This window comes from Pocillopora damicornis, chromosome 10 (assembly GCF_964200805.1).
Source record: "Pocillopora damicornis chromosome 10, jaPocDami1.2, whole genome shotgun sequence".
Lineage (NCBI taxonomy): Eukaryota > Metazoa > Cnidaria > Anthozoa > Scleractinia > Pocilloporidae > Pocillopora > Pocillopora damicornis.
The window spans coordinates 23,020,030-23,045,436 of record NC_142679.1 but is presented as its reverse complement, the minus strand read 5'-3'; the positions used below and the strand labels follow the sequence as shown (position 1 = coordinate 23,045,436).

General features: G+C 38.7%; 3 protein-coding genes across 5 annotated transcripts in view; all 3 read right to left on the bottom strand.

Moving 5' to 3' along the window:
* The window catches only part of LOC149039466 (lactadherin-like), a 16,953-nt gene extending 9,006 nt beyond the window's left edge, over nucleotides 1-7,947 (bottom strand). Inside the window, exons 1-5 of one of the 2 annotated variants that reach the window (XM_089185575.1) lie at nucleotides 7,827-7,947; nucleotides 2,579-2,835; nucleotides 2,265-2,385; nucleotides 1,353-1,482; nucleotides 55-62 (exon numbers count right to left, since the gene is read on the bottom strand). In XM_089185575.1, coding sequence (XP_089041701.1) covers nucleotides 55-62; nucleotides 1,353-1,482; nucleotides 2,265-2,385; nucleotides 2,579-2,835; nucleotides 7,827-7,890 — 580 coding nt within the window. In that variant the 5' untranslated portion in view covers nucleotides 7,891-7,947. Of the gene's footprint in view, nucleotides 253-1,352; nucleotides 1,483-2,264; nucleotides 2,386-2,578; nucleotides 2,836-7,826 lie in introns of those variants that run through there. The other variant, XM_089185574.1, reaches the window with a different exon arrangement.
* A 6,484-nt stretch (nucleotides 7,948-14,431) lies between these two features.
* LOC149039465 (uncharacterized) lies at nucleotides 14,432-18,221 on the bottom strand. 2 transcript variants are annotated; one of them, XM_089185546.1, is made up of 3 exons: nucleotides 17,293-18,221; nucleotides 15,987-16,966; nucleotides 14,432-15,530 (listed from the first exon to the last, which is right to left on the bottom strand). In XM_089185546.1, exons 2-3 carry the CDS (start codon nucleotides 16,897-16,899, stop codon nucleotides 14,611-14,613), a joined length of 1,833 nt encoding a protein of 610 aa, XP_089041672.1. In that variant the 5' UTR covers nucleotides 16,900-16,966; nucleotides 17,293-18,221; the 3' UTR covers nucleotides 14,432-14,610. The 2 variants fall into 2 exon arrangements, with proteins under 2 accessions (XP_089041672.1, XP_089041673.1); XM_089185547.1 differs by lacking the exon at nucleotides 17,293-18,221 and having other exon boundaries at nucleotides 15,987-17,082.
* A 3,648-nt stretch (nucleotides 18,222-21,869) lies between these two features.
* The window catches only part of LOC149039463 (uncharacterized), a 51,524-nt gene continuing 47,986 nt past the window's right edge, over nucleotides 21,870-25,407 (bottom strand). Inside the window, exons 14-15 of the mRNA XM_089185813.1 lie at nucleotides 24,374-24,895; nucleotides 21,870-23,993 (exon numbers count right to left, since the gene is read on the bottom strand). Of these exons, the coding sequence (XP_089041939.1) occupies nucleotides 23,683-23,993; nucleotides 24,374-24,895 (833 nt within the window). The 3' untranslated portion in view covers nucleotides 21,870-23,682. The remainder of the gene's footprint in view (nucleotides 23,994-24,373; nucleotides 24,896-25,407) is intronic.

Below are 25,407 nucleotides of genomic sequence, written 5' to 3'. Positions count from 1 at the left end.
GTACTTCTTCACCCATTTTTTTGGGTTTGTTTTTTTTCCACCCTGTGTTGCTACTCGTGTTACTTCAGTGTTTTGAGCCCTGAGATCGAGCTGAAGCCACGGATTAGAATCCTCCTTCTTAGCTATCCAAGTCGTCCCTGTCTGATGTAATCTTACAATTTTCTTATGTTCGTTATTGTGTTTTTCGGACGAGAAACTTATCTGCTCATCGGTGATCGCACCACTTTCCATACCAAGTGTTCCGTGACAACGTAAATCTGTTTTAAAGCAAAAGGAAATCTAAAATTACCAAATAAATAAAGAGAGTCGCAACACATTAATATACCTGAAATTGCTCACACGCTACTGGTAGATATTTTCCTTTTTACATTATCTGCTCGTAACAGACAGCTTATCCGGGAAATATCTCCTTAGTTCTGATTATATGTTTGTGAGTAAACGTTGTTGCGAAGAGCTTGGTGTATAATCTTCCATTTTAACAGATCAAGAGCATCAGATCTCTTCATTGATGTTATGAAGCATTTTCTCACATAAAACTTTGAAAGCCCACAATATATAGAAATCTCGTTTTAATTATTTTTTCTGCAAATTGTTGGATTAATTGATGTCGTTCATCCTTTATCCGAAATGAGTTCATGTGAACCCAAAACGGGCGAACGTTTTTAAAGCGGTGTTATTATGTCGGTCGCTCATGATAAACAACAGATATCAGTTTGACTGTGTTACGAAAACGTGTCTACTTACTCGTGGGTCAGAATACTTATAAAACATTCAACGAACCTGACTAGAATAATGCTTGATCAACCTTTAAGGTAAAGGTCTTTCTAGAAATCCCCAATTACATGTAGAAACTTGATTTCAGGTTTACAACATCAGATTCTTTAAGATTCTTTAAGTTTTTTAATTTTCTGCGGTGTAGTAGCATTTGCACTGAAGGAAAACACGACTGTGATGTAAATGCTGAGTGTAACAATACCTTGGGATCTTACAAATGCACTTGTAAAGATCGATATGATATAGCATTCGTTGGTATCTAAATGAACAAAAAACAGTTTTGTTTTCTGGTCCTTCCTTTTTTTCACATAGCAGGTATCATCGAGAAAATAGAGAGTATGGTATGTTGCAACTAGTTACGTGTACAGTTGGTTCCATTTCTTTCAATTCCATCTTTAACCGTGCAATTGTAATATCTTAGGGTATTTTTACACTTAGTATTTACGTCACAGTCATATGTTCCGATCATACACTCATCTAGGTCTAGAACACGAAAAGGAAAATAATGTAAATGAGACCGTTTCTCTCACTAATCTGAAAAACTGAAGATAACAGACGGAGTGTGAATATGTCAGAACTAGTTACCTGTGCATTTAGTTCCATTTCCTTGAAATCCATCTTTACACGTGCACTTGTAAGATCCCAGGGTATTGTTACACTCAGCATTCACATCACAACCGTGTGTTCCGTTCAAACACTCATCTATGTCTGAGACAACAAAATGAATACCATTAGGGCATGAAGGTTATTTCGACTTGCTGTGGTTGCACGAATTTTCGTCTTCACGCGAGCGTTTCCTGTTGTCAGATAAGAATATTTACCAGAACAGTTTGTCTTATTTCCATGATATCCTTTCTTGCACCTGCAGCAGTACGATCCAATGGTGTTATTGCATGTCGTATTACCCTCACAGTTATGTTTACCAGACAAGCACTCGTCTATGTCTATAAAAGGAAAGAGAAGACGATGGATTTTATCTAAATTGGTTTCCGTAAAGATTTTCATTTTTTATGTTTTTATCTAGATATGGGGTCACGTCTGATCTTTGCGTAGACGTTGTACTTAGTTTTGTTGCCTCGTAAGAAAGGAAAATGAGAAATTAAAAGTTTGTTCGCGTAGATGGTGGGTAAGAAACCGCGTTAGAGAAAATCGAGACTGAATGAGGTAAAAAACAAAAATGAGTGATAAAATCCCGTTCTAAGATGAACCATGAGAAGCAAAAGAGTCGTTCATATGCAAGACCTAATTTGTATTTTGAATAACTTGTGCCATTCTGGATTATCCTTCTCGCAAGCCATGAAAGGCAGAGAGTTTCACCTGCGATGTTTTGTGACCATCAAACTATTGCCGTGTTCGGGATTGTTTCGTACTCATCCCCTTCAAATAAGGCTGCCCAGTCACCTAAAAGAACTTCAATTGAGGGAGGGGCCTGCGGAGCGTATCACTTATACATTATGTTTATGTCTTAATAAAAATATAAGATTCCTTACCCTCGTCACAATTATGGCCTTTAAATCCAGATCCATTAACACACAAACACTGATAGTCTCTGTCTGTAAACCCAGCTTGGCATGTTGCGTTATTCTTGCAAGGATTTTGCTTACAAGCATTCTTAGGAAGGAATGGAAGAGATAAATTTAAAGTGATATTTTTGCAGGCATGATAGGTTCCTTGCATCTGTTGATTTGTTCCCGTTGCAAGCGGGTAAAATTAACGGGTTAGAGGGGCTAGGTATCCCTTGGTCCGGTATTAAAGCTTTCTCGGACAATGAATAATACTTTTAGCCTATGGAATTCATCCTCACCTCTGCTCCGCGGTAACTACAACTTTCATTTTGCACCAGGTCTTCATCGTGTTCAATAGTCGCGTTATTCAGATCACACTTGTGTTTTCCAGAAGACTGTTTTATTTCACAGAAGTTATAACTGACGCAGTTAGGTTCCAGGTAGCATTGAAACATGCAGAGATCCTCGTTGACAACGCCAACAGTTCGAACCGTGTGATTCTCCAACCGGAAGCCAAGTTTATTAAAACTGGTGAACTTTAAATTGCGGCAATTGCCTAGAGAAAAAATCTACTAAGTTAGAAAGTTGCTATGTTGTACTAGGAACTTTAACTTAAACTGGAACTTTAGATAGATAGATAGATAGATAGATAGATAGATAGATAGATAGATAGATAGTTTTATTAAAATTACCTTTGCAGCCGAGGGCTGAATTACGATAATTTTTACAAGTGTAAAACGTAAATTAATTATAACTATAAATTATATAATGATAAATTAAGAAAGTTAATTCATAAGAATTTAACAATAATAAAGCTTATCATTATGTAAACACCAAATTAATTAAGATACAACTAAAATTATTCGAAATCAGATCAATTAATATACATGAGTTGTACAATCATCATCATGGGGGATCTAAATGCCAAAGTTGGTGCCGATAACTCAGGCAGTGACAGAGTGATGGGAAGACACGGGAGTGGCATCATCAGTGAAATGGAGAAAGGCTTGTTGAGTTTTGCACAACTAATAATCTGGTGATAGGAGGCACCCTTTTTCCACACCTAGAGATCCATAAAATCACATGGTGTTCCCCGAATGGCAGGGATTGAAATCAAATTGACCATCTGTTGATCAATGGGAAATGGCGGAGATCCCTTCGGGATGTCAAGGCGAGGAGAGGAGCTGACATCGGAGTGTGATAATCAAGATACCAAAGAAGTGTGATGATCAAGATACCAAAGAAAGGGTCTCTAAGTAATTGTAACAACTGGCGAGGAATTACCCTTTTGTCTGTGCCGAGTAAAATCTTTTGCAAGGTCATTATACAGTTCATCACCCAAGCTGTTGATGACCTCCTGCGGAACGAGCAATCTGGTATTCACAAGGGGCGTGGATGTAAGGACAATATTTTCACACTGCAGAACATACTTGAGCAATGTACTGAGTGGAACAGCGAGTTGTATGTAAATTTCATCGACTATGAGAAAGCGTTCGACAGCATTCACAGGGACAGTCTTTGGTAGATTCTGAGAGCATATGGCATTCCACAACGCATTATTAATATCATCAAATGCTTCTACTTAAATTTCACATGTTGCATCGGTCAGGGAGATCTAAGTTTTGAAGTTAAAACCGGTGTACGGCAGGGATGTGTCATGTCGTCCATGCTATTCAATATTGCTATCGACTGGGTCCTTTGTCGAACAGTGGAACATCAGCGAAGAGGCCTTAGATGGACCCCTTTTACTATACTCGAAGACCTCGACTTTGCAGATGATACAGCCCTATTGTCCCACACACGACAGCACATTCAGGAAAAGACAAACTGGCTCAGCATGTTCAGCAACCAGGTCGGCTTGAGAATTAGCTTGAAGAATACGGAGGCCATGTGTGTTAATGTCTCTTCCCCAACAAAGATCAGGGAAGAGGACAGGACATCCTTCCACACAGCTAACCTCAGGAAGATTCTGAGAATCTTCTGGCCTCAGAAAATATCAAACGACCAGCTACTGAGACAAACCAAGCAGGAGGATATTCGTACACTTGTCAACAAGAGAAGATGGAGGTGGATCGGTCATGAGATGCGGAAGGCCAGTAACATCATAGCCAGAATTGCAATGCACTGGACACCTGAAGGCAAACGAAGCAGAGGGCGCCCGAAAAAAACTTGGCGCAGGACAGTAGAGAAGAGACTAAGGGGGCTCAATTACAGCTGGAGCACCATTGAAAAACTGGCTAAAGATAGACAGGGTTGGAAGGATTTCGTTGCTGCCCTATGTGCCACACAGACATGATGGGTAATACGTAAGTAAGTAAAACGATTGGTTTTAAAACGCAGGACTTAGAACTCGCGATTTTTCCGTGTTCGCAACGTGCCAAGGTAAGGTGGCGGAAGTATTGAATAAAGCTTGTGATTGTTGCCGTTACTTATCTCTTGAAACATTGAGTTACCAATCACCTCTCTCCTATCATACAAGGCAGGTATGTTAATAACTTCTAAAGCCTGTCTATAAGATAAATCATTAGTGCTTATTATGCGTAGTGCTCGCTTCTGCAGGCGTTCTAACTGATCGGAGAGATATTGCGGTAGAGAGGTATTATAGACTGGACATGCACACTCTACAACTGGGCGTATGCAAATGATGTAGAAGCTAAGAAGGTCATTGGCTGGAATTTTCGCGCGCTTTAATTGCCTAAGAAAGTAGAGAAGCGACTTTCTTACATATCATTTCTACGTGCACATTCCACTACAAATCATTCGATATCATACACCTAGTAATTTAGCGGAAGGAACAACCTCAATGTTCGTATTGTTGATAGTAACAGGCTCTTAAGTATTCTATGACTTTGTGAATGATATTCTTAGTTCCTTGCACTTCGATTCATTCAACTGGAAACCGTCAGCACGAGATTTTGTAACAAATTCATCAAAGCGCGACTGCATCGAGCGAGCTGGTTCCGTTCTTTTCCACACACTCAGCGAGGGTAGTATCATCTACATACTTCCAGATGTTCGTATTCGCCACACTTAGGTCATTAATCATTATAAGAAATAACCAGGGGCCGAGTTTGGTCCCCTGAGGAACTCCTGCTGGTACAGCACGCCATTCCGATACACGAATTTAGAGCAGTGTTACTCCTGAATCATTACCTTAATTTGGAATTTGGTTTTCTTCCTTGCATAGAACACCAGTCGAGTAGTTTTAAATATTGTTCTGAATGATCACGGCAAAAAGTAGTGTCCCCGTTGTGATGAACCCCTACAAGTTCCCTTTGTTATTATTACAAGGAATATGAGTATTTAATATTAAGTAACGTATAACTTTTTGATACGATCACCTATTATGATCGATCGATCAGTGGACGCCGAAGTCTACAATCAACCTGTGTTGATATGTAGAGTAATTCGTGTTTATCACGTAATGATGCTGGTAATCTCGTCTGAGCATGTTTAGTTCGTTAAAAAAGGTTACTGTCAAAACGTTTTGGGGGAGCTTTTGTTTAGTCTCGGCTCAAAAACTCAATTCATGAAATGCGTACGGGTTTTCATTGTTATGTAGCTTGACTGGAGATTTGGACCATACTGAGTATTATGAAAGCAAAGCGAGAGATAATTAAAATTGCTGACGTATATTTCAAGGAGTTAAAAACTCCCTTGTATATTAAAACTTTTTACCAAACTGACTGAAATTTACCCTTGAGCATGCATATTTTAAGGGCGTAATTGGAACAATAAATCCTGAAATATCACATTTTGGTCGAGTGAAGTGGAAATACGATGAAAGGAGTCATGCGACTGCTCTTTAGAATGTGATGTCCAAGTAGTAATTGACAACAAAACTTGAAAAGCGATAGAAAATAGGACGCCGCATGCTGTACTAACAGTTTCTTGACAAATTCCTTTTCTAGAATTTTTCGTTAAAGCCATAGGGTAAAGTCTGCATTTTCACATCATCTTCATTAGGAGCGTGTTTTCGAAAATTTCCGTTTTCGATGGACAACTTCATTATCCAGATTGGTGTTGATGGTACGATAAACTGTAAGAATAAATTTGCTTTTTAAATTTACTACACTAAGTGAAAGTGAGGACTCAAAGTTAGGTGTAGCATATCGAGCCTGAGAAAAAATTTTCATGTCAGTCAAAACAGGCTGACTGCATCAATTAATGATGACTTCTTTTTCAAAAATACATCATCTGTAGTGAACACATCCGTAGTTTCCCATCGGACCGAAGCTGCACTAAGCTACTTACTTTCCTGTATTTGAAAAATAAAATCAAACACATTTATTTCCTTCAAAGCAAAAAGGCTTAAAATCTTTTTACAATCATTGACATGTGCTAACGTCACTGTTTTAAAATAATTTCGCTCTTGTTTCGCCATACTGACGCGGACGATAGACATTAATTTATTTTGCCTGAGTTCGTCAAAATCTCGTGATCCTTATTTCATGAGATAACTGGCAGATTCACTCTTTCAAGGTTTTGAAAATTTGTTTTTAGCTCACGGTGAAACCTGTGTTTGATGAAAAAAAAGACTTTGCTACCAAATTAAAGTTGCTTTGATAGCAGATAGTTTAAAAACGGTCTGTTTCGAGACTCGTGTCACATTTGCAAAGCAAGGTGGTGTTTGCCACCTTTATTTTTTCGCTTTTAAAAACTTAAAAACTGACGAAAATTAAATACTCTGAGAAATGTAAAACCTTTGAAAATTAAATACTCTGAGAAACTCCACGAGTGGACGGTCAACGATCTAAATTTTGACTCAACAGGACTGCGTAAAATTTGTTTAACAAATTTTTTTCCACCTGTTTGGGTTGAAAAGCCCCATTTAGCAAGTATAATGAATGTATGTGTGTATTTATGTATATATACATATACAACTTCCTTTCTGCAGTGGCTCCCCGCAATCCACAAAGTCCTCAATTTATAGGATTGTAATATTTGAATCAACTTAAGAATCAACTTTAGAGCCAGATTTTACCAAAAGGGTCAAATTTTGATGCAAATAACACGTTTCAGCCAAAAGTAAAAAGTTCTGTTGCTTTTTCTTTTCTTTTTAATTCTTTTCCCCGAAACGTTATAGTCGAAAGACTATATTACATAACTTGAAAGGTTGTACTTCTGTGTCAAGTTTTCACTTGATCCAGCCGAGCCATTTCAGTTGAGTTCAACAAGACTTTCCACTTGTTTTAAAATTCGAAGATCTGCCAGTAGTCATCTTATCCTTTGTGCCGCATCAAAAAGTCGAGAACGTTTATGGAAAACATTGCAGAGACCTGATTAATTATTTTGAAGTAAAATTAATTGTTCCCTAGAATTTTAATTCTGAACTTCTTATAAAATATGAGCATTGTCTTATGCCTATCTAGAGCGAAACTTGGTCAAAATTAGTTTATTTTCTTAAATATTTCGGGAAGAAGTTTGTGTGGATATCTCAAGGCTTAGTTATGTTTATAAGGATGATAAAAATGTAACATAAAGATTCGGTAAACTTTTAACTAGTACTCAAACATGAGCTAGGACATAACTGTAGGAAAATCTCACCTTGTCCTTCTGGTATTAGAGAAGCCAAAACGGTGAGAACAAAGCAGTAGAAAACAAACAGCATGTTCCCACAAAACGCCCGCTATAATTCCAACGAACAGCTTAAGTGAGTTTTTTCAACTTTATGCCGAGGAACATCAGACAAATTGAGACAGCTGTAGTTAAATATGCGTTCAAATACTCTACACTTATTACTTTCGGCGGGAGATTGTCACCATAGCAACCGACTTGTCTCTGTGCAAGCGAATAATTAACCATATCTATAAAGATGAGGTTTTATATAACCACACACAACCATCCCAGCGGATATAACAGTGTGTTTTGACTTCAGGCTATAATTACCCATGCCCAAAATATTCAAATTTTTTCAAGGGACCTACAGGAGGCTTTGTTAAAGAAACAGGTTAAATATTCTATTCTATTATTTAACTATGTATTTACTTCAATAATAATTACAGGACTATAAACATACATAATCAAAAGTAGCAGGAAGCTCAATACTATGATTTTACGACTCGAGACGATTTTAAGTTCTGGAAAGCAGGAACTCTTAATGGTTAATGAACGTCTTTTCATGAATGTTCGATCAGAAACAGCAAAATTACCACAAGACAATTCCCAGGTCTCTTTGCGATACCCCTACAGGAGTAACTGGGCCTACTTTCCTTTCTTTCTTTAAATTACTTTGAACGTTTTCTAAATTCACCAGTGATGACCAAATAATCTCCACAAAGAAAAATGAATAGCATGCTTTATGTACAAAAGTATATATCGATAAGTGAATGGAAAAAAGTCAAATTCTAAGCTCCTTGAAACTTTTGAGGCGCGACGACATGTCACGGCGTTTGCAAATCAAACACAGAAACGAGATAAACTGGGCGCTGAAAAAAAACCCAAACGGAAAGATTTAACAAAGACCCTTAAACTACATAACAAAACGTTTTGTTAAATGTGATGAATGATGTCAGCTTCCCTCAAAACAAGTTAACAGGAAAGTATTTACAGTACTGTGGATTGTTTTCTAGCTATGATTAAAAATCATGCCCGAAATTAAACTTCTTCGACTATTTATGTGAGAGAAAGCCAGTAATTTATTTTTTTTAAAAGAAATCATGCATTAATAAATGATTCAGACACATTATATCATTTAGGGACATTAGGTCTTATTGGAACTATTAAGAAAGTGAAACACAAAAAGTTTTTTGAAGAACAAGTGCGAAAAAGATTAGGCAGTAGGCACAAATAAACATAGTCTAGAAAATGCGGTTTGTAAATTTAAACTCTGAACTAAAAAGGAACGACTTTGATATCTAAAGGTTGCGCTGGTTAACCTACACCTTGAACCCTTCATAACAAAACCTGAAGAATGAGAAAATAACCAATAAGCTAGGGAGTTTAAAAACAAGCAACAATCAGCCTTCAAAACAGAATTTCTTCAGTCTATCCAGTTGGAAAAGTGCTGCCATATACATTTCATTGAAGAAACACTATTGAACAAATGAGAGGTAGCTGGAGCTATGAAGATTCAGCTTTTAGTCTTCCTGTTTTCAAGAGTTTCATAACGACATGAAATCCATGGCATTTCTTCAAGAGAATTAAGTATTAAGTTAGATTTCTTGGTAATAAATTGAATTCTTCTCGCAGATGATTTTAGTCAGAGGTGGTGTCGTCGGTAAGGATGTCAGCATGAATTTTTGCTCGGCAAAAATCTGTCGCATGCAACAGCTTATACGGTAGTCAAATATATCATCGTCTCTGATTCCTTTCGATTCCTTATTAAACTTTGGTTTACAGGGAAATTATCTGTTAGAGTGTAGCTGAGATATTGCGTACGCTGTCGTTGATAGAAAGGTGCGCTAAGATGATAGGAAGTGACGTTTTATGTTCATCCGTATTAGTGAGACATATTTTTTCAGGTATTTTTCTACCATCATCTAAGAACCAGGGAATAATTTTTGAAAGTTAAGGAACCCCGAGATACATCCGAATGTTTGCAAAATCGGCTCCACGGATACTTCCAACTTCCTTCACGAGTAGACGAAGTCATGCAAACACTGAAAAAGCCCTCTATTACTTAATTGCAATCTGTTTACAGGTCAACGAATTAAACTACTTCCTTCATATTCTTTTCCCTTTTAAACCTCAATTAAAAGTCAACGTTCTTATTTATTATGCACTCGACATTTTCCTGATTCTTTCAAGGCTTTTCTTACGTTTTTCTGAGTGAGTACTTTCTTAGTCCAAACTTTTCAGGACTAACAACACGGGTGAATAGTTTTCGGTCTTCAGCGTCTTAGATCAATTTCATTTCCTTTCCTGGGAAAAAATGATCGCGCTTCCCTTAAAATTAATATTTGTCCCATAATCAGGCAGTTTTTAATAACAATAACTGACCACACGACCACCCTTTAGTTATGAAAACCTTATTGTGGAGCGAACAAAGCTCCCTGCGATTCATTGTCTATTCAAAAACTAATCTACCTAACCTTAAAACACTTCAGAACCAAATAACGTAGAAGATAATTACCCTTACCAGGTGCTTTAAATAAAGAGATTTCATTCCTACTGTCATGCCCAGTTGTAGATCACATTGGTAAAGAACCCATACTTAGTAGCCGAGAAACAAACCACCTATGTCGCAAATTATTCATGACAGTTTTTTAATAACTTGCATGGAGTGTGATCTCTTCGGTGATGCCAAATTAAATCTACTGAACACATAAGACTCGCCGACAGATGTTGTCTAAAAATGTGAATACTTTCTTAATTTTACTCGCTATGGTGATATCGCTTCATGCAGGTTAGATTATTATTCTGCCTAAAACAAGGGGCCAAATATATTTGGAATAGTTGCTTTTTTGTTCTCTTCCGTTTTCTTTGTTTGTTAATTTTATTTTTGTTCAGTGTATTCACTCTGAACAAAGACAGAAAAAGCCTAAGCTATGCCTTATTAGACGAATCTTTACGAAAAAAGTATAATCGCTACGAGTTTTACGAAATTGGTAATTATCCAAACCAAGATATACATCTATACATCTTATCGATATTCAGGGCACGTAGGAAGCATCAGGCAGTAAAAAGCTTCTAGCATTCATGCCTTTTAGGGTACATCAATTTGAAGCATATTAACTATTGTGAATACTTTTTAAAGATTAAGACCGGAAATGCACGAATCTTCAGATTTAGATCTTATGAAATTTTAACAAACATTATTAAGATCAACTTAAAAGCCAAATTGTGACAAAGAGTCAGGCTCTATTACCTATAACATGTTTCAGCGAAAGGTTTAAAGAACTGCTTTCTTTCTTTAAATCTTCATTTGGCCCATGATAATTAATTTTCATTTCGAAACTGTAGAAAAGCGGTGTCAGGTTTTATGTCGATCCAGCCGAGCTATTTCAGTCAAGTTTAAATAAGCCTCTCAACTTCTTTTTTAAATACAAAGGTCTGCCACTGGCCATCTTATCCATCCTATGGAATCGAAAAGTCAAAAACGTTCATGAACAGCATTGCAGAGACGTGAGTAATTACTCTGAGGTAAACTTTCCCTTTAGGCTTCTCCAAAAGCTATTTCCCTAAAATTTTATCCGTTTGTATTCATCTTACTTCAAAAACTTGGGTTGTAAAATGACAAAATACTCACGAGCCTCTTGTAAAATGTATTTGTTATCCCATACTATTGCAAGAAGAGTAAGTATTTAGACGAAATAACTCATTATACCGATGTGAGGAGAAGAGTCTTGTGCCAACTCCCCCTCCTCCCCCGCCGCCTTTAATTCAGACGCTATGAGATTGTTGTACAGGGAAAGTTGACGGGGGGTGCGGGTTTCTCGAGCAAGGGCCAAGGAGATGAAAAGCCCCGTCTATGCTTCACTTCACGTCTTTTCAAAGAACTTTGGAGCAAAGTTGGATTTTTTATTGTGAAACAATTATCACTTCCTTTCTGCAAGAGATTGTAATAACAGGAACCGACTTGTTTCAGTTGTTTTCAAACTGTGCTAGCGAACAATTAGCCCCATCAACATGACAAGTTTTTATATAACCACACACGACAAAATCCACGAATACTACAGTGTATTTTGACTTCGGCTTGAAAGTGCTCAAGCCCCAAATTACCCTTTCTTTCGGGATATGAAAGGGCTTTGGTACAATTTTATGGAAAAAGGGTCAAGTTTTTATCCTCACACTTATTCAAATCTTCTCTACAATAATAATCACTGAACTATAGACATGTATGATCAGAGGTGACAAGAAGCTAAGACTTGATTTGACGTCTTTTCCCGAATCTTTGCTTAACATTTTTTTTTTTTTGAAGATCAAAAATTCCATCTCATACTCGGGACAAAGATTTTAAGGAATAACATGAGTCGAAAAAACAGTTTATTTTGGTTTTTTTCCTAAAGACGCCAACTTGTAAGATTTTAGTTTCTTATTTAAATTACCCGAAAATTATATACCTGCCAACATGGCGCAACTTGAGCTGGTTGGTTACTTTCAGTAGGTTCTGAACGATTCCTTTAATGCAAGGAGAATCTGAGAAAATGTGGCAACAGTCATGTCCCTGAAATTTCTTCAGCTCATAAAGACATTGCAAGACCCCCAGCCCCCGCACCCGCTTCTGCAAATTTCGGTAAATTTCCTGGACACATCCCAAATTTCCTTTAAGAGCCATTTTCCGAGAAAATCGAAAATCGCAAGACACTCGTAAAAAAATTGAATTTTTTTTTCTTTTACCAAAACATCCCTTTTAGTGACCTAATTCAAGAAAAAATAGTTTTGGGTTCAAGCGATTCATTGTACGGGAGAAATAACAAATAGTTTGAAAAATCGTTTTATTGCTGTCTTTTCGCGCTTAAAAACAACAGAATCCGACCGCAACTTCGAGAAAACGGTGAACGCATAAGAAACAATCCCTAACATCGAAACCTTAGCCGAGTATTATTTCGTTCTTAATCTTTAAAATCCTAAAAGAAAATTTGAAGAAAGAAGTTTTTAACATTTACAATCGACAAGTTTAAAAAGGTCGTATTTGTGTCTCTTGAAATGTTAGAAAATGAAAGCGAACTTTAACCGTTGTAAAAGCCCTCTGGTATATGCCGCTTCCTAGTAAAACCCATATAGAATAAAGCCTTGGCTATTGAAGTAAATTACAGGAACGTTTTAGCTCTGGAAATTAAATACAGCCCTGACACTGGAGTAAGCAATTTGAGAATTTAAGTTAATAAACTTTATGCAAATTAGACGGCCCGCTGAATGAATTCATACTAAATGCAAAGTTTAGTGTAAAAGGACTACTTACTGTTGCTTGTAATATGTTTTTACAGTGAAAATGTTATTTCTAGCTTTCAGGTGTGTTGGTAAGAGCCGTAAATAACTTTTTATATGACGACTGAAAAACGTTTGTTTAGCTACTTTGCTACCAGCGAAATCATTGAGATCGCAACTTCGAACTGAAGCTGTCATCGCTTGACGAAACTCCGTTACCACAATTTTAAAATAGTATAGTAAAATATATATTTGTATTGGTCTGGACACATGCATATGCTGAGCGGCTGTGAAAGACATTCATCACAGTTTTTGATTCAGAGTGGTATAATATTTCCCAAAATATTTCAAACACAAATGTTTCCTTAATAAGTTCGTTATTCCCGAATTTCCCACCTTGCAATAATCCCTACAGCAAAAAAAGAAAAAAAGGAAAAAGCATAAAAGTCAACTTTATAGCTTGCTTTAGTTTTGTTTTGGATTTTTTTTTTATGATTTTTCCTCCGAAACCAGGAAACCCTAGCCAGGTAACTAGAAATTCTCAGTTTCATTTAGAGCTTGTCCACAACACAACTTCAAACTTGCGTGTGCTTATCGCATCCTTAAAACCTTCCAGACCTCTTCAAAATCGTTGAAAAGCCTATTGAGGCTAATAATAATCTTTGAGTTAACTATGACCAATTCACGCCGCGAGCGCGAGAAAAAGAGAACCACTCCGCAGGGCTGAATACGCGATGTGGAGTGTTATAAAATTCCACATTCTCGCGCGTAACGCTTTCTCTAGAGACCTCTAGAAGTGTTGTTTAGCGAAGATAAACAAAGTTATCTTTGGTTAACTCAAAGAACTTGCAGAAATACCTCCAGCCTGCATAAAAGGCGCTTTATGAGCCAAGCGAGGCGAAAGTGGCATTTTGCACGAAGCGCGAGAAGCGACGAGGGGAGGAGAAAAATAAAGCTTTATTTTTCTCTATCCCTCGTCTCGCGCTTCGCACTCGTTTCGTGCTTCGAGGAAATGCCGCGTTCGCCTCGCTTGGCTCATAAAGCGGCTGTTATGCAGGCTAAAATACCTCTTCACATTTATAAGATAAGGTGTCATTGATTTGTCAGAGCGGGAAGAGACATTTATAACGTGCAAATGGTCACGAGCTGAAAGGTAACTGACTGATTTGTAACAAGGACTCACCCTGACAAACAAGAAATGATCTCACTTTCCGAAAAGGAACGCTCTTTTAAACATAAACAAACTTCAAAAATAAGTAAAGGCGAGAACAAATGGTGAATGATTCACTCCTGGAAGCAAGCCTCTGAGGAGAAGTGAGAACACCGTTTAGGCAAAACTCTACAATTTGTGTACTTTACTAGCCTGTTCACAGACTCTCTTCATTTTTAGATATCGTCGAGTGCACGTATAAAAAAAAAAGCGCGTTCCGCCCTCTCTCACGAGCAATCGCTTATCTTGTGCGCGCATCAAATTCCCAAAGCAGAAAAACGTCTGTGAGCAGGGTAGCACTTTCTGTTTCTACATATTTTTCCCACGGAGCTGGCAAGTGCAATTAATGACGGCTTTTTTCAGCAGGTCAACGTAGAGCGCTTTGCGGCGAACAGGCTTGGGAGGTACTTCTAATTCTAGTTGCTGACAAATGTTTTGAAGCATTCCAAGTTTAAGTCGCTCCAGAGATCCTCCCTTGGCCATGGCACAGATATCGTACTGATCGTAAGTGATGGGGTGCTGTAGCGTGATGGATAGGATTGTTTCTCTTGCCATGGTAAAGTTTTCCTCTTCTACTACAGCTTGGATTTCAGCATCGTCGGATGTTTGCCGTCGGACCTTCGCTGCAAGACGTGAGAAATATGAAGTGCACTGCTGCGGGGTAAGAAACTCGGATACTTTGAACAAACGAACACCATCAGGTCCTTGTGCACGTCTCATTTCACGTGATACAATATCACCGTCCAGTTTTCTGCCGCTGGTTTGACCAATTGTAAACTTCGCATTTAGATAATCCCTCTGGTTTTGGTTAAAGCGATATGCTTTTTTGCTCGGCTTCAGCGCCCATCCTTCTTTTACCTCTACTTCGCCGGATGTAGCCTCTCTTGTATCCCTAAAAGACGCAAACGAAATAACTTGACTGGTCGTGCCCTCCTCCAACCTGGACTTGTAGTCTAGTTTGGCAAGGTCTAACAAAGACCGTTTCTCTAAAGACTTGGTGCATTTCTCTAAAGATAGGTGTTTTTCGAGAGAAGACAGCCTTTGAAAGACCTTAACACACCCATCCTGAGGGCAGGTAAACACGGATGACGATTCATTTGTATTGTCAGTGGGATCATGAACCTGCTCCACTTCCGTCTCTTGCTTCTTCCTTGACTGAGTCGGTTTTGGGCTAAGGGGTTTAAAGTCTCCAGAAGAAAACTCAGATGAAAGCCAACCAATGCCATGCTCTGAAGTAGATAACACATAAAGAAACAAGATTTACATAAAAAGCACTGTTCACCTACTTCAATACTTCACTCTGCACAGCCTGTGAAGAGTGCCCCTTTGGTCCACTTTGCTGCGCGAACAGATGAAACGTTTGCTTTTTACATCTTATGACCGGACATGTTCTTCAGAACCGCCATATTCTGCAATATTCGTTTTAAAAATTTTGTAGAACAAATCAAGGACTATAAATTTATAAAGGGTCTAAGGGGCTTAAGTCTTTTACAAAGCAAGACCCCACGGGGTGGCAGACACCCGCTCCTCCTCCGTACCAGGATGGGAAATGGATGCCTTTCATGCGTCTGAAGGCTATAACAAACGATAAACGTACACCTTTTTACTCAAACTATAAAAAAATATATATTTGCGCGATGAAATAATTCTAAATAAGGAAGAATGTGAATTTTCATTAGGCTAACCTTCTGATGTTGTTTCCAATGGGATCTCTTTTCCCTTTCCCATACCATAAGCGCGCCAAGCTACGAGAATTTCGTCTTTAAACTCGAAATTGTTTAATTTGTTGATACCAATAATCTTTCTGTTGTCATCTACTACTGCTTCCTCTTCAACACTTTGCATGACAGCAACTCGAACTCCTTCTATCCCCCCATGCGAAAGAAGAGCAGTCTTCAGTTGTTCGGCATTGGTCACGTCATTTCCTTCGTTTATGAAAGTCCTGACGTGATTCTTGCAGGTTGCAGCGAGCCTGTCTGCGGCACCTTTTCCACCCTGTGGATCAGAAAAGTCAATGCGCTTGATTTCGATGCCGGTGGAGGAGGATATCACTGGGCATGAGAGTACGGTGGACGACGAATGATAACATCCTGCGTTATCTTGGCGAAAGAACGCCTTGTTAATCTCACTGTGCTCCAGCTTGATGGTATTCAGGACATCCTGCATGATTTTAACCACTGCAGCACTGCCTTGATTGCACGACTGGACTATGTGCAGAAAGCCCTGCCACTGGAGTACCCCGCTCACACGACGGTAGACGACAGAAACGTGCCAGGAGATACCTCGCTTACCAAACCAGTCGGCTTGGGACTCTCTGTATTTTTGTGGCAGGAACTTCATGGCCCAGTCGTTAATTATCAAGACAGTGTTGTCGTCAAGTTTCTCCAGTGCATCTATTCTCGCTTGGTCTTGGTTAGCTGATCTAAGGATGTGGCATTTCCAGGACATTATGGCCAGCTGGGCTGTCTTTCGCGTCCTGAGTCGGAAAGGTCGTCTCGCCAAGGACCCGTTCAATCTTTGCCAGAGTTTCCTGAAGACTTTGACAACGGTCACAAAGATCAGTGTGTTGGTGACTGCATTGTTGCTGGTAATCTGCATCACTACTGTCGCTAAGAGCAAACAACACACAATGGTCTGCTACGTTAGAGGGGCTTGTGACATGAACCTGTTGATAAAACAAAACTGAGATTACTGTTTGTCTGTGCTTATACTTCAATATAATAGTTAATCAAATGATTTTTTAATCTAACATATATTATTAACGTAAGGGGGCGAATAACTTTTAACCTTAACCTTAGAAAAAAACTATCCTCGTGCGCGCATTGTTATTCTCGAGAATTTATGTAAGCTAGTTACACGTGCACCATTTAGTGAAGAAAAAGAGTACAAAATATATATTTGTTTTACGGAATGATTTTGTTGACGAGGTAAAATAAGTACATACTTTTAGTTTTATTCAAGCTGTCTTTCTTGAGTCAGAATTCACATTACCTTATAGTCCCCCTTCAAATACTGCTTGCTTGTCATAAGAGCTTGCACAACTGTAGTCTCCCACTCCTTGCCGGAACCTAATCCCCCTATTTGGCGTACGAGGGCCACGAGATCATCAAATGCGCGAGCGCCTTCAGCTGCAAAATAATCTAAGCCCTGTAGTGATTTTCTTACAGAGGCACTGCACTCAAAGAGTACCCGTCTCATAGTAGTTTCGCTGAATGGTTTGAAGTTGATCTCCAAACAGTACTGAGTGTACTGTTGTATCACTCGCTCGGGTATCATCATACGGATTACGTTAGGTACTTGAATAACCTCACCAGACGAAAGCTTGAGATGTTTTTGCCCAAATGGAAGGTCTTGAACAAGATGCGGGCTCGTGATGAAACCAAGAAAGTGGTCAAGCTGCCTCAAGTCTACTCGTATTCGTGTGGTAGGCTGTTGTGGAACTTGAGCGCCTCGGCCAAACTGTGATCGATGAAGATTAGCCATGGAGTATCGGTATCTTGTCAACCCCGGGATATAACGGGAAATGTCGTTGAAAGTTCCAACCCCTGCCATAATCGAAAGCACTTGTCTACGGGTATCCCAGCTGGTTGCATTCTGGTACGCTTCTGCTAGGGCCTCTAAATACAAATGCTCTGAATGTGACAACTCGCTTACACCTAGGACCTTGTTCATAGCCGTAGAAGAGGCTAAACGTCGCCAGAGTTCACCAGCATTATCAGGGGTGACGCTCTTTAGCACAGTTGCTACTATTTCTGTGGCTCTCCTTGTTTGACGTTGTCTTGTTCGCTCAGAGGAATCACTCCAAGAAAGCCATGGCTTTCCAAGCGGTTCAAGTTTGCATGCTGCCAGGAACTCACTCAGCTTTTCGCGCGGCTCATGTAAGATCACAGGTGTGGGCTCGTCACTCTGAGTGGAAGCTGTGTATATTGTGTCTGGTGACAGAAAGGTGTCATCAGCGATTGTTAGGCGTCCAAGGCTTTCTGCGAACTCTTCAACAGATTGACTGGTATCACTTTGTCCTGGAGATGAGTTTGAGCTGTTCTGTAACATACAAAAAAGACGTTTAGACATCAATGTTACTTCAATATTTCTGTTTATTTTGTCACTGGGCATTAGTTTTTTTTATTATAGTTCGAAACTTAAGTCATACATCATTTTAAAAAAAGAAAATATGAATTTACATGCATACCGCTATCATTATCAATACTCCCGCTCCAGCCAGACCAAAAGGAATTTAAAGAAACGAACAGTGACCTATTCGTCTTAAAATCATTTTCAGAGTCATTTTCAAAGTTTACAGTTATTCACAGTTACCCAGCCCTTTCGGAATTTTGGCATTTGTTATGTTGGAATAACTGTCTGTATCCAAGGTTACCGTTTACTTACTTACATTTGCTTCTGAAGTCTCTAGTTCTACGCATGGAGTTACTTCAATCATTGGTGCGGGTGTCACTTTCTGTTGTTGGTTTGTCTCCGCGAAATGTTGCTTGCTCATTCTGCAAAGAGCTGTAGCAAAAATAAATGTTAACCTTGTTAAAAGGCCATCGCCGATTTCTTTACTATTCTTCAAAGCCATTTTCTTCTTTGGGGGGAGGGGAACAGGAGAATAAAGGGTATTGTAATGCTTGCGCATATGTTGCTTTACGCCCTCGCTCGTTTAAAATTAAAGCGTATACTTTAGCTACAAACGTGTTACGATAAACTTACGCGATCCAACTTGAATAAGTATTCCTTCAGTGTTTAAAATAAATGCAGATAGAACGCTGTCCAAATGCCGATCACCTTTGACCGAGGCTGTTTTGTGAGCAGCTATTTCTAGCGGAATGCTACACTTCACTTTTGAGGATCTCCAGCGCATACCAAATTCCGCTCTGTGGCGAGGGCATATTGTCAATGACAAGTGGGACTCTTCCACTGCAAATACCCCTAAACAAAGGTAAAGGGAAAATTATCCATTGCATACATCACGAGCGAGTTGAGAGGCTCGTGTGCTAGGAGATCTCGAGGTCCCCTTTTTCATAAAAAAGTCTTTAAAGTCTGTGTATCAGTGATAGGTGTGTGTGCGTGGGTGGCGGAGCGGGGGGGGGGGTGGGGGTGGTGAATAAAGATCTTTTTTGCTATCGTAAGCGTTAATATTAGGTTTGCAAAATATTAACGCCGCGGATAAAAGCCTGCGATTTTTAAAGAGATGAACTCGTTTTCTTATTGTTCTTGCAAGCAGGATACAAAAGAGCGGTACACAAGTACTGGGGACAATAATTTTGTCACATGGAAGGGGACATTTCGGTTCGACCGACCGAAAAAACCTGACCGACCGAAATAACCTGACCGACAGAAATAACCTGACCAACCGAAATAACCTGACCAACCGAAATAACCTGACCAACCGAAATAACCTGACCGACCGAAATAACCTGACCGGTCAAAGTGGACCAGCTTCAAAGGCGTTCCCAAATATTCTGGTAGGACCGAACCGAAATGGTCCATTCCATTTGATTTCTAACCGAAACTTGCGGAATTTTGGGCTGAATGGAAAGCACCCGAAGATTTTCTTAGAATAACATGACCATCGTGAGGTCTGTGATAAAGAGATGATGGAAATGTACACCACTATTAGCCGCTACGTAAGACGGTAAGACAGTACATAAGATTTACCTGCTCTTGCTAACAGCAGTTTCCATTCCGTGTCAAGTGCTGTATCTGCTTTTAATCCATACAGCTCGCAGTGCCTCGAAATGTCCCTTGTACAATTTCTTAAAGCGAGAACTTCAACTTGGCCTGGATAATCGCTGCTTAAACCACAGGGTGTGGCGTCGTGTAATAAACCAGAAAAACTACATGAGTGAAACGTTGCCGAAGCCATGACAAAAAACAAAGCTCTCCCAACAAACGAGACAAACTCCACTAACGCTGTTTCGGTATTCGTAATACTAGACGGGAATAATTCAATTAAAAATAATATCGTAGAGGCACGTGCAATAGTAAGTGGCGAAACAGTTCGTGACAATATATAAATTTTATTCCAGGAACATTTGACCTTGAAATGTTTTATTAATATTGTTCCTAGAGTCGAATATTTCTACACTGATGATCTATAAACAGACGTACAGTTGTACATTTTTTCATTGGGACAGCTGTAATTGCTTCTTTGTCTGTTTACATTGTGTACGAAGTATAGCACGTACCGTCATATGCGACAAGCTGGCGTGACCAATCTCTGCACGTTTGCTAAATTACACGTCATATGATCTTGTTATCCCGTCTAGTATCTGATTTGTTCGCTCAATAAGAATAATACTCACCTTGTTAACTGTGTGGTTTGAGCAGTGGTTAATTTTCATCATTGTATGTTATTTTCGGACCAAAACATAATCGGGTTTCATTATTATTAAAGCGTCTGATAATGCGTAATAAGCGCTGCGTGGGAAGTGTTTAGATAGCTCAAGCGCTGAAGTTGCTGGACACATTTTGGTCAAAATCAGGTATGGATGAGTTGCCACTTCACAGGACAAACAGATTGAGAGATGGATTTAACTTCTATCGCAACAAGCAATGGTAAGTTGTTCGTTCAACAAAACTTTGCGTTAAAAATATGAATTTATTCAGCGGGCCGTCTAATTTGCATGAATTTCATTTACTCAGATACTCAAATTGCTTACTTTAGTGTGAGGACTATATCGGATTTCCAGAGCTAAAACTTCCCAGTAATTTAGTTCAATAGCCAAGGTTTTATTCTATATGGGTTTTACTAGGAAGCGGCATATACCAGTGGCCTTTTACAACAGTTAAAGTTCGCCTTCATTTATTAACATTTCCAGGGATACAAATTTGACCTTTTTAAACATGTCGATTGTAAATGTTAAAAACTTCTTTCTTCAAATTTCTTTCAGGAAATTAAAGAGTAAGTACGAAATAATACTTGGCTGAAGTTTCGATGTTAGGGATTGTTTCTTATGCGTTCACCGTTTTCTCGAAGTTGCGGTCGGATTTTGTTCTTTTGAGTACGAAAAACCAGCAAAAAATCGATTTTTCAAACTTTTTGTAATTTCTCCCGTACAATGAATCGCTTGAACCCAAAATTATTTTTTCTTCAATAAGGTTACTAAAAGGGATGTTTTGGCGAGAGGAAAAAAATTCGTTTTTTTCACGAGTGTCATGCGATTTTCGATTTTCTCGGAAAATGGCTCTTAACTTTTGAAAATGTTTGCAGAGTTAGTAGGGACGCAAAATGCCTCTTATATCTACAATTCACTATCCACTAGGCCTGTGTTCAAGGCCATTCAACGGCCACGTGAGTCGTAAGTGAATCTTCCGTCTCTAACCAAGGGAGGCAACGTTAAGAGGGTTGAGAAAGTAAGGCAAGAAAAGAGACTGAACGGATAAGGAAGCAAAAAAACCAAAAACCAAAAACGAAGGTCGGAAAATTGTTGCACTGAACTTGAAGCTTCTCGTATTTCGGTGAAACACATTTCCACGTTCTTTCCCCAAATAAAGTATTAATATTTCTCAATGTGTTATTTTATAACTTAAGTGCAACTAAGTAAAGAGCCATTACTGACATCTAGGAACCAATTTATTGATTTTTAACATAAAGTAATTTAAACTGACACTACTGACTGAAGACTCACGCAAAATGATAGTTGTTATTACAACTACACCTTTCTCCTCCTTTTTATATGAAAGAGCGCGAGAGCCTCCTAAAAAGTTATTCTAAATGTTGACAAAAACATTCTAATCTAACAAGTAAATAAAGTTTTGTGGAAACTTAAACGTGTCATATAAAACACGTTGACATATAAAACCGCTTTTATGCCCTGCTCTCTGAAAAGAGAAACAGAACCTTAATGGCTGAATCTCGTTTTAGAATTCGTTAGTCCCCTCTCAATTAATCAACATCTGGAAGCACATTACTTAAAGTGGCCGCAGCAAAATACGACCCAAAGGGAGGAGAAACAAGGATACTGGGTCTAACTGTGAGAGTGAAAATTGAAAAGTTGCTTTTTGTTTTGAGCTGACAAAGAAAAACAAATTGATTACATGATAAACGCTTAAAGTCGATTGAAAAGCATTCTCATAATGTAACACGTGAAATCTGAAGAACTGAACTCATAATAGTTTCTTTTTAAAATACTAGCTAGTCCTATTTCCTTGCATATTATTTAATGACCAATTATAAATTGACGATATCAACAAAGATACGACTATGTTCGTGATCGTCACATAGTCGATCTAACTTACAGTTCCAGCGAAAGCTATTAAAAGAATTCTGTTCCAGTGTGAGTCCTGATCAGTGGTCAGACTGAGAGCCTTTTTGGTCCCACACTCTATTATAACACCAATTATTACGGCACCAGTTCGCTCTGTAGGCGTATCAGTATTCCCAGTCCAATGAATAAACGTGGTTTTGAAACAGAACACCGAAGAATGACATAATATTTGATTCCCATCCTTACTTTTGCTTTCACGTATTTCGAGAAACGAGACCGAATCATTGAGATTTATCAGTGAAACCACAAAGCATAAGAGTTGTGCCCTCGCCACTATATTTCGGCCCTCTCTTTTTCTACTGCCCGGATCCTTCCAACCTAAGGTGTTATTGAAAGCTTTGAAACATTAAATCAAGAGTATCACTGTAAAACCAAAACAAAGATAAAATATTTATAGATAGAGGATTCTGTTGATAATCAACAAATGAGGCCATACAAATCCCAAATCAAATAAAAGTTTTTTAGATAATTTATAACCAGCGTCAATGGCCGTAAAACTGCAAGCTGTGTCGCGCGAAAAAATGCAATCAGTCGGCCCAAAGAGCGGCCGGAAAAACAAAGATACTGGGTCAAGCTGATCGTATTAAAATTGAAAATCGAGTTTGGTTTTGACTTAATCAACAAAAATGAGTTGATAAACCCTCGTAGTCAGTTGAAAATCATTCTTAAATATATGTAATGATTGAAGTACAGAAAAAATACGAAATACTATGTTCACAACATTTTCTCTACAAAATACTCACTAGTCCTCATTACCTGCATGTTATTTGTGAATTAGTTCTCAATTGATGCAAATGTCCATCAGACAAATTGCTCAAAAAAGAGCCGGAAAAAGAACAAAAACAGCAGTTTTTATGAGAGCGTGATCCTTATGTCAGGAGATGTTCAGAAAAAATATATATTCTAGAAAACTGTGTTTGTAAATCTAAAATCTGAACTAAAAAACAAATGAATTTAATTCCTCAGGTTGCACCGTTTGGCCAACACCTTAAAGCGCTCAGTAACTGACCTTGAATATAAAACAAAATATTATTCAATTCCGGAGTTTAAAGACTAATCAGCTTTCAAAACAGAATTAGCCTCTTTTGTGAGAGAAAGTGCTGCCAAGGGCATGTCACTGAAGAAACGTGATGATCACTCTACCATGTCCATACCTATTGAAACAACATTCATTCTGCTGATTTGTCCCACTGTTAAAAGATCCTCCCCCTCCCCCACAGGAAAACTCTTCATTAGCTCCACCGTCTCCTCCAGAGTAACCTCCACCGCCTCCAGCTCCACGATTACCTCCAAGTAAACCACCGCCACCTCCAAACCCACCCTTAGATTCTCCACCCTCTCCTCCTTGAAGATATCCTTTACCTCCTCGACCAGAACCGCCCCAAGCACTTTGTCCATTACTGTAGAAGCCGCCGCCGCCACCACCTACAATAAACGAAAACTGAGAAGCAGTTGTCTCATAAATGGCTTCTATTTGATTACTTACTTAAGAGCGTTTAAACGACGATTCGCAATGTTGTCAACTTAGTGCACTTCTAAATTTTTAGAAGTTTATTTAAAAATATTATTGGGTGGTCAATTGCTAGAAATAGAACAGTTTATCAGGACAAAAGAAATGTACATGAAGTGATGCGTTGGATTTTTTAAAAAACTGATATTTTAAGGGTGCCTTCGAGAAAAGAAAAGCTTCAAAGTTAGAATTATTAATTTCAATAATTAAGTTCTGATAAATCTTACTGTCGTCCTCTTTTCCTTATGGATTGAACCTACTGATTGTTTTGTTTTTTTCTTCTTTCTCCGCGTACCTGAATATTTTGTACTGGCGTTTCCTCCATTTCCGTTGCTTCCTCCTGAACCCAGTGGCAAGTTATACCCTCCATTCCCTGTTGTGTTTATGGACGCATCACATCCTGGATGTTGTTCCGATATATTTTTAATTCCTCCTCCACCTCCAGCTATAATCAAAGGCTTGTTGTTTTCTCTCACTACAAATGTACCTCCTCCACCTCCGGCTGTTTTTGGGTTTGAATTCCCTTTTTCCCCTTTTTGACCAACAAGTACATGAATGATCTCATCTTTGGTCAAATTAAAGTTTCCAATCATTCGTGCCCCTCTTCCTCCGCTTTTGATAAAACTGTCCTCACTGTACCCCCCTGAGGCTCCTATTGCTTCTATTCTGTATTTACCAGTGCGTGGCACAGTCCACAGTTGAATACCGCTGGACACCGTTACTTGTCCGTCATGGTATTGATCTTTGTAATAACTACCAATCGACTTTGGACCCCCTGATCTAGCCTTACCAAGATTTGTAAACACAGCTGTAAATCCTGCATAAAACCATAAAATAAAAGTAATGTTGTTGGTAAGAAATTGTCAGAGTTTTTTTTGCCATTACTCATGGTACTATTACGAGGAAATGTTCTTGTAGTTACGTAAATTATTAAATCACCGAAAAAATGGAATAGAAACGTCAGTCACTTGCAGTGTTCGAACAAGTCGGACACTGCATTTTCCGACGCTTGCTCACGTTTGTATTTTTAGAAAGTAGAAATCCTCGATAGTCGGGCATTGACTTACTTCATTACATCTACGGATTACATTCGACAATAACATATTGATTGCCGACCAGAATCAAAGTGGTGTTTTTGAATACCGACATGATACTTTTATAAACTGTACGGTTGAGCCATCACGAGGTTTTGTTGTTGGAGAATCTAAAAATCTCAAGAAAAGACAAGGTTTCCTTCCCATTCCCACAATAAGAGTAGTTTTTCTCGTCAAATTATTCCAGTTTGTGGTTCGGCGATCACACGTGACAGTGAAAAGAGGAGAGTGAAGA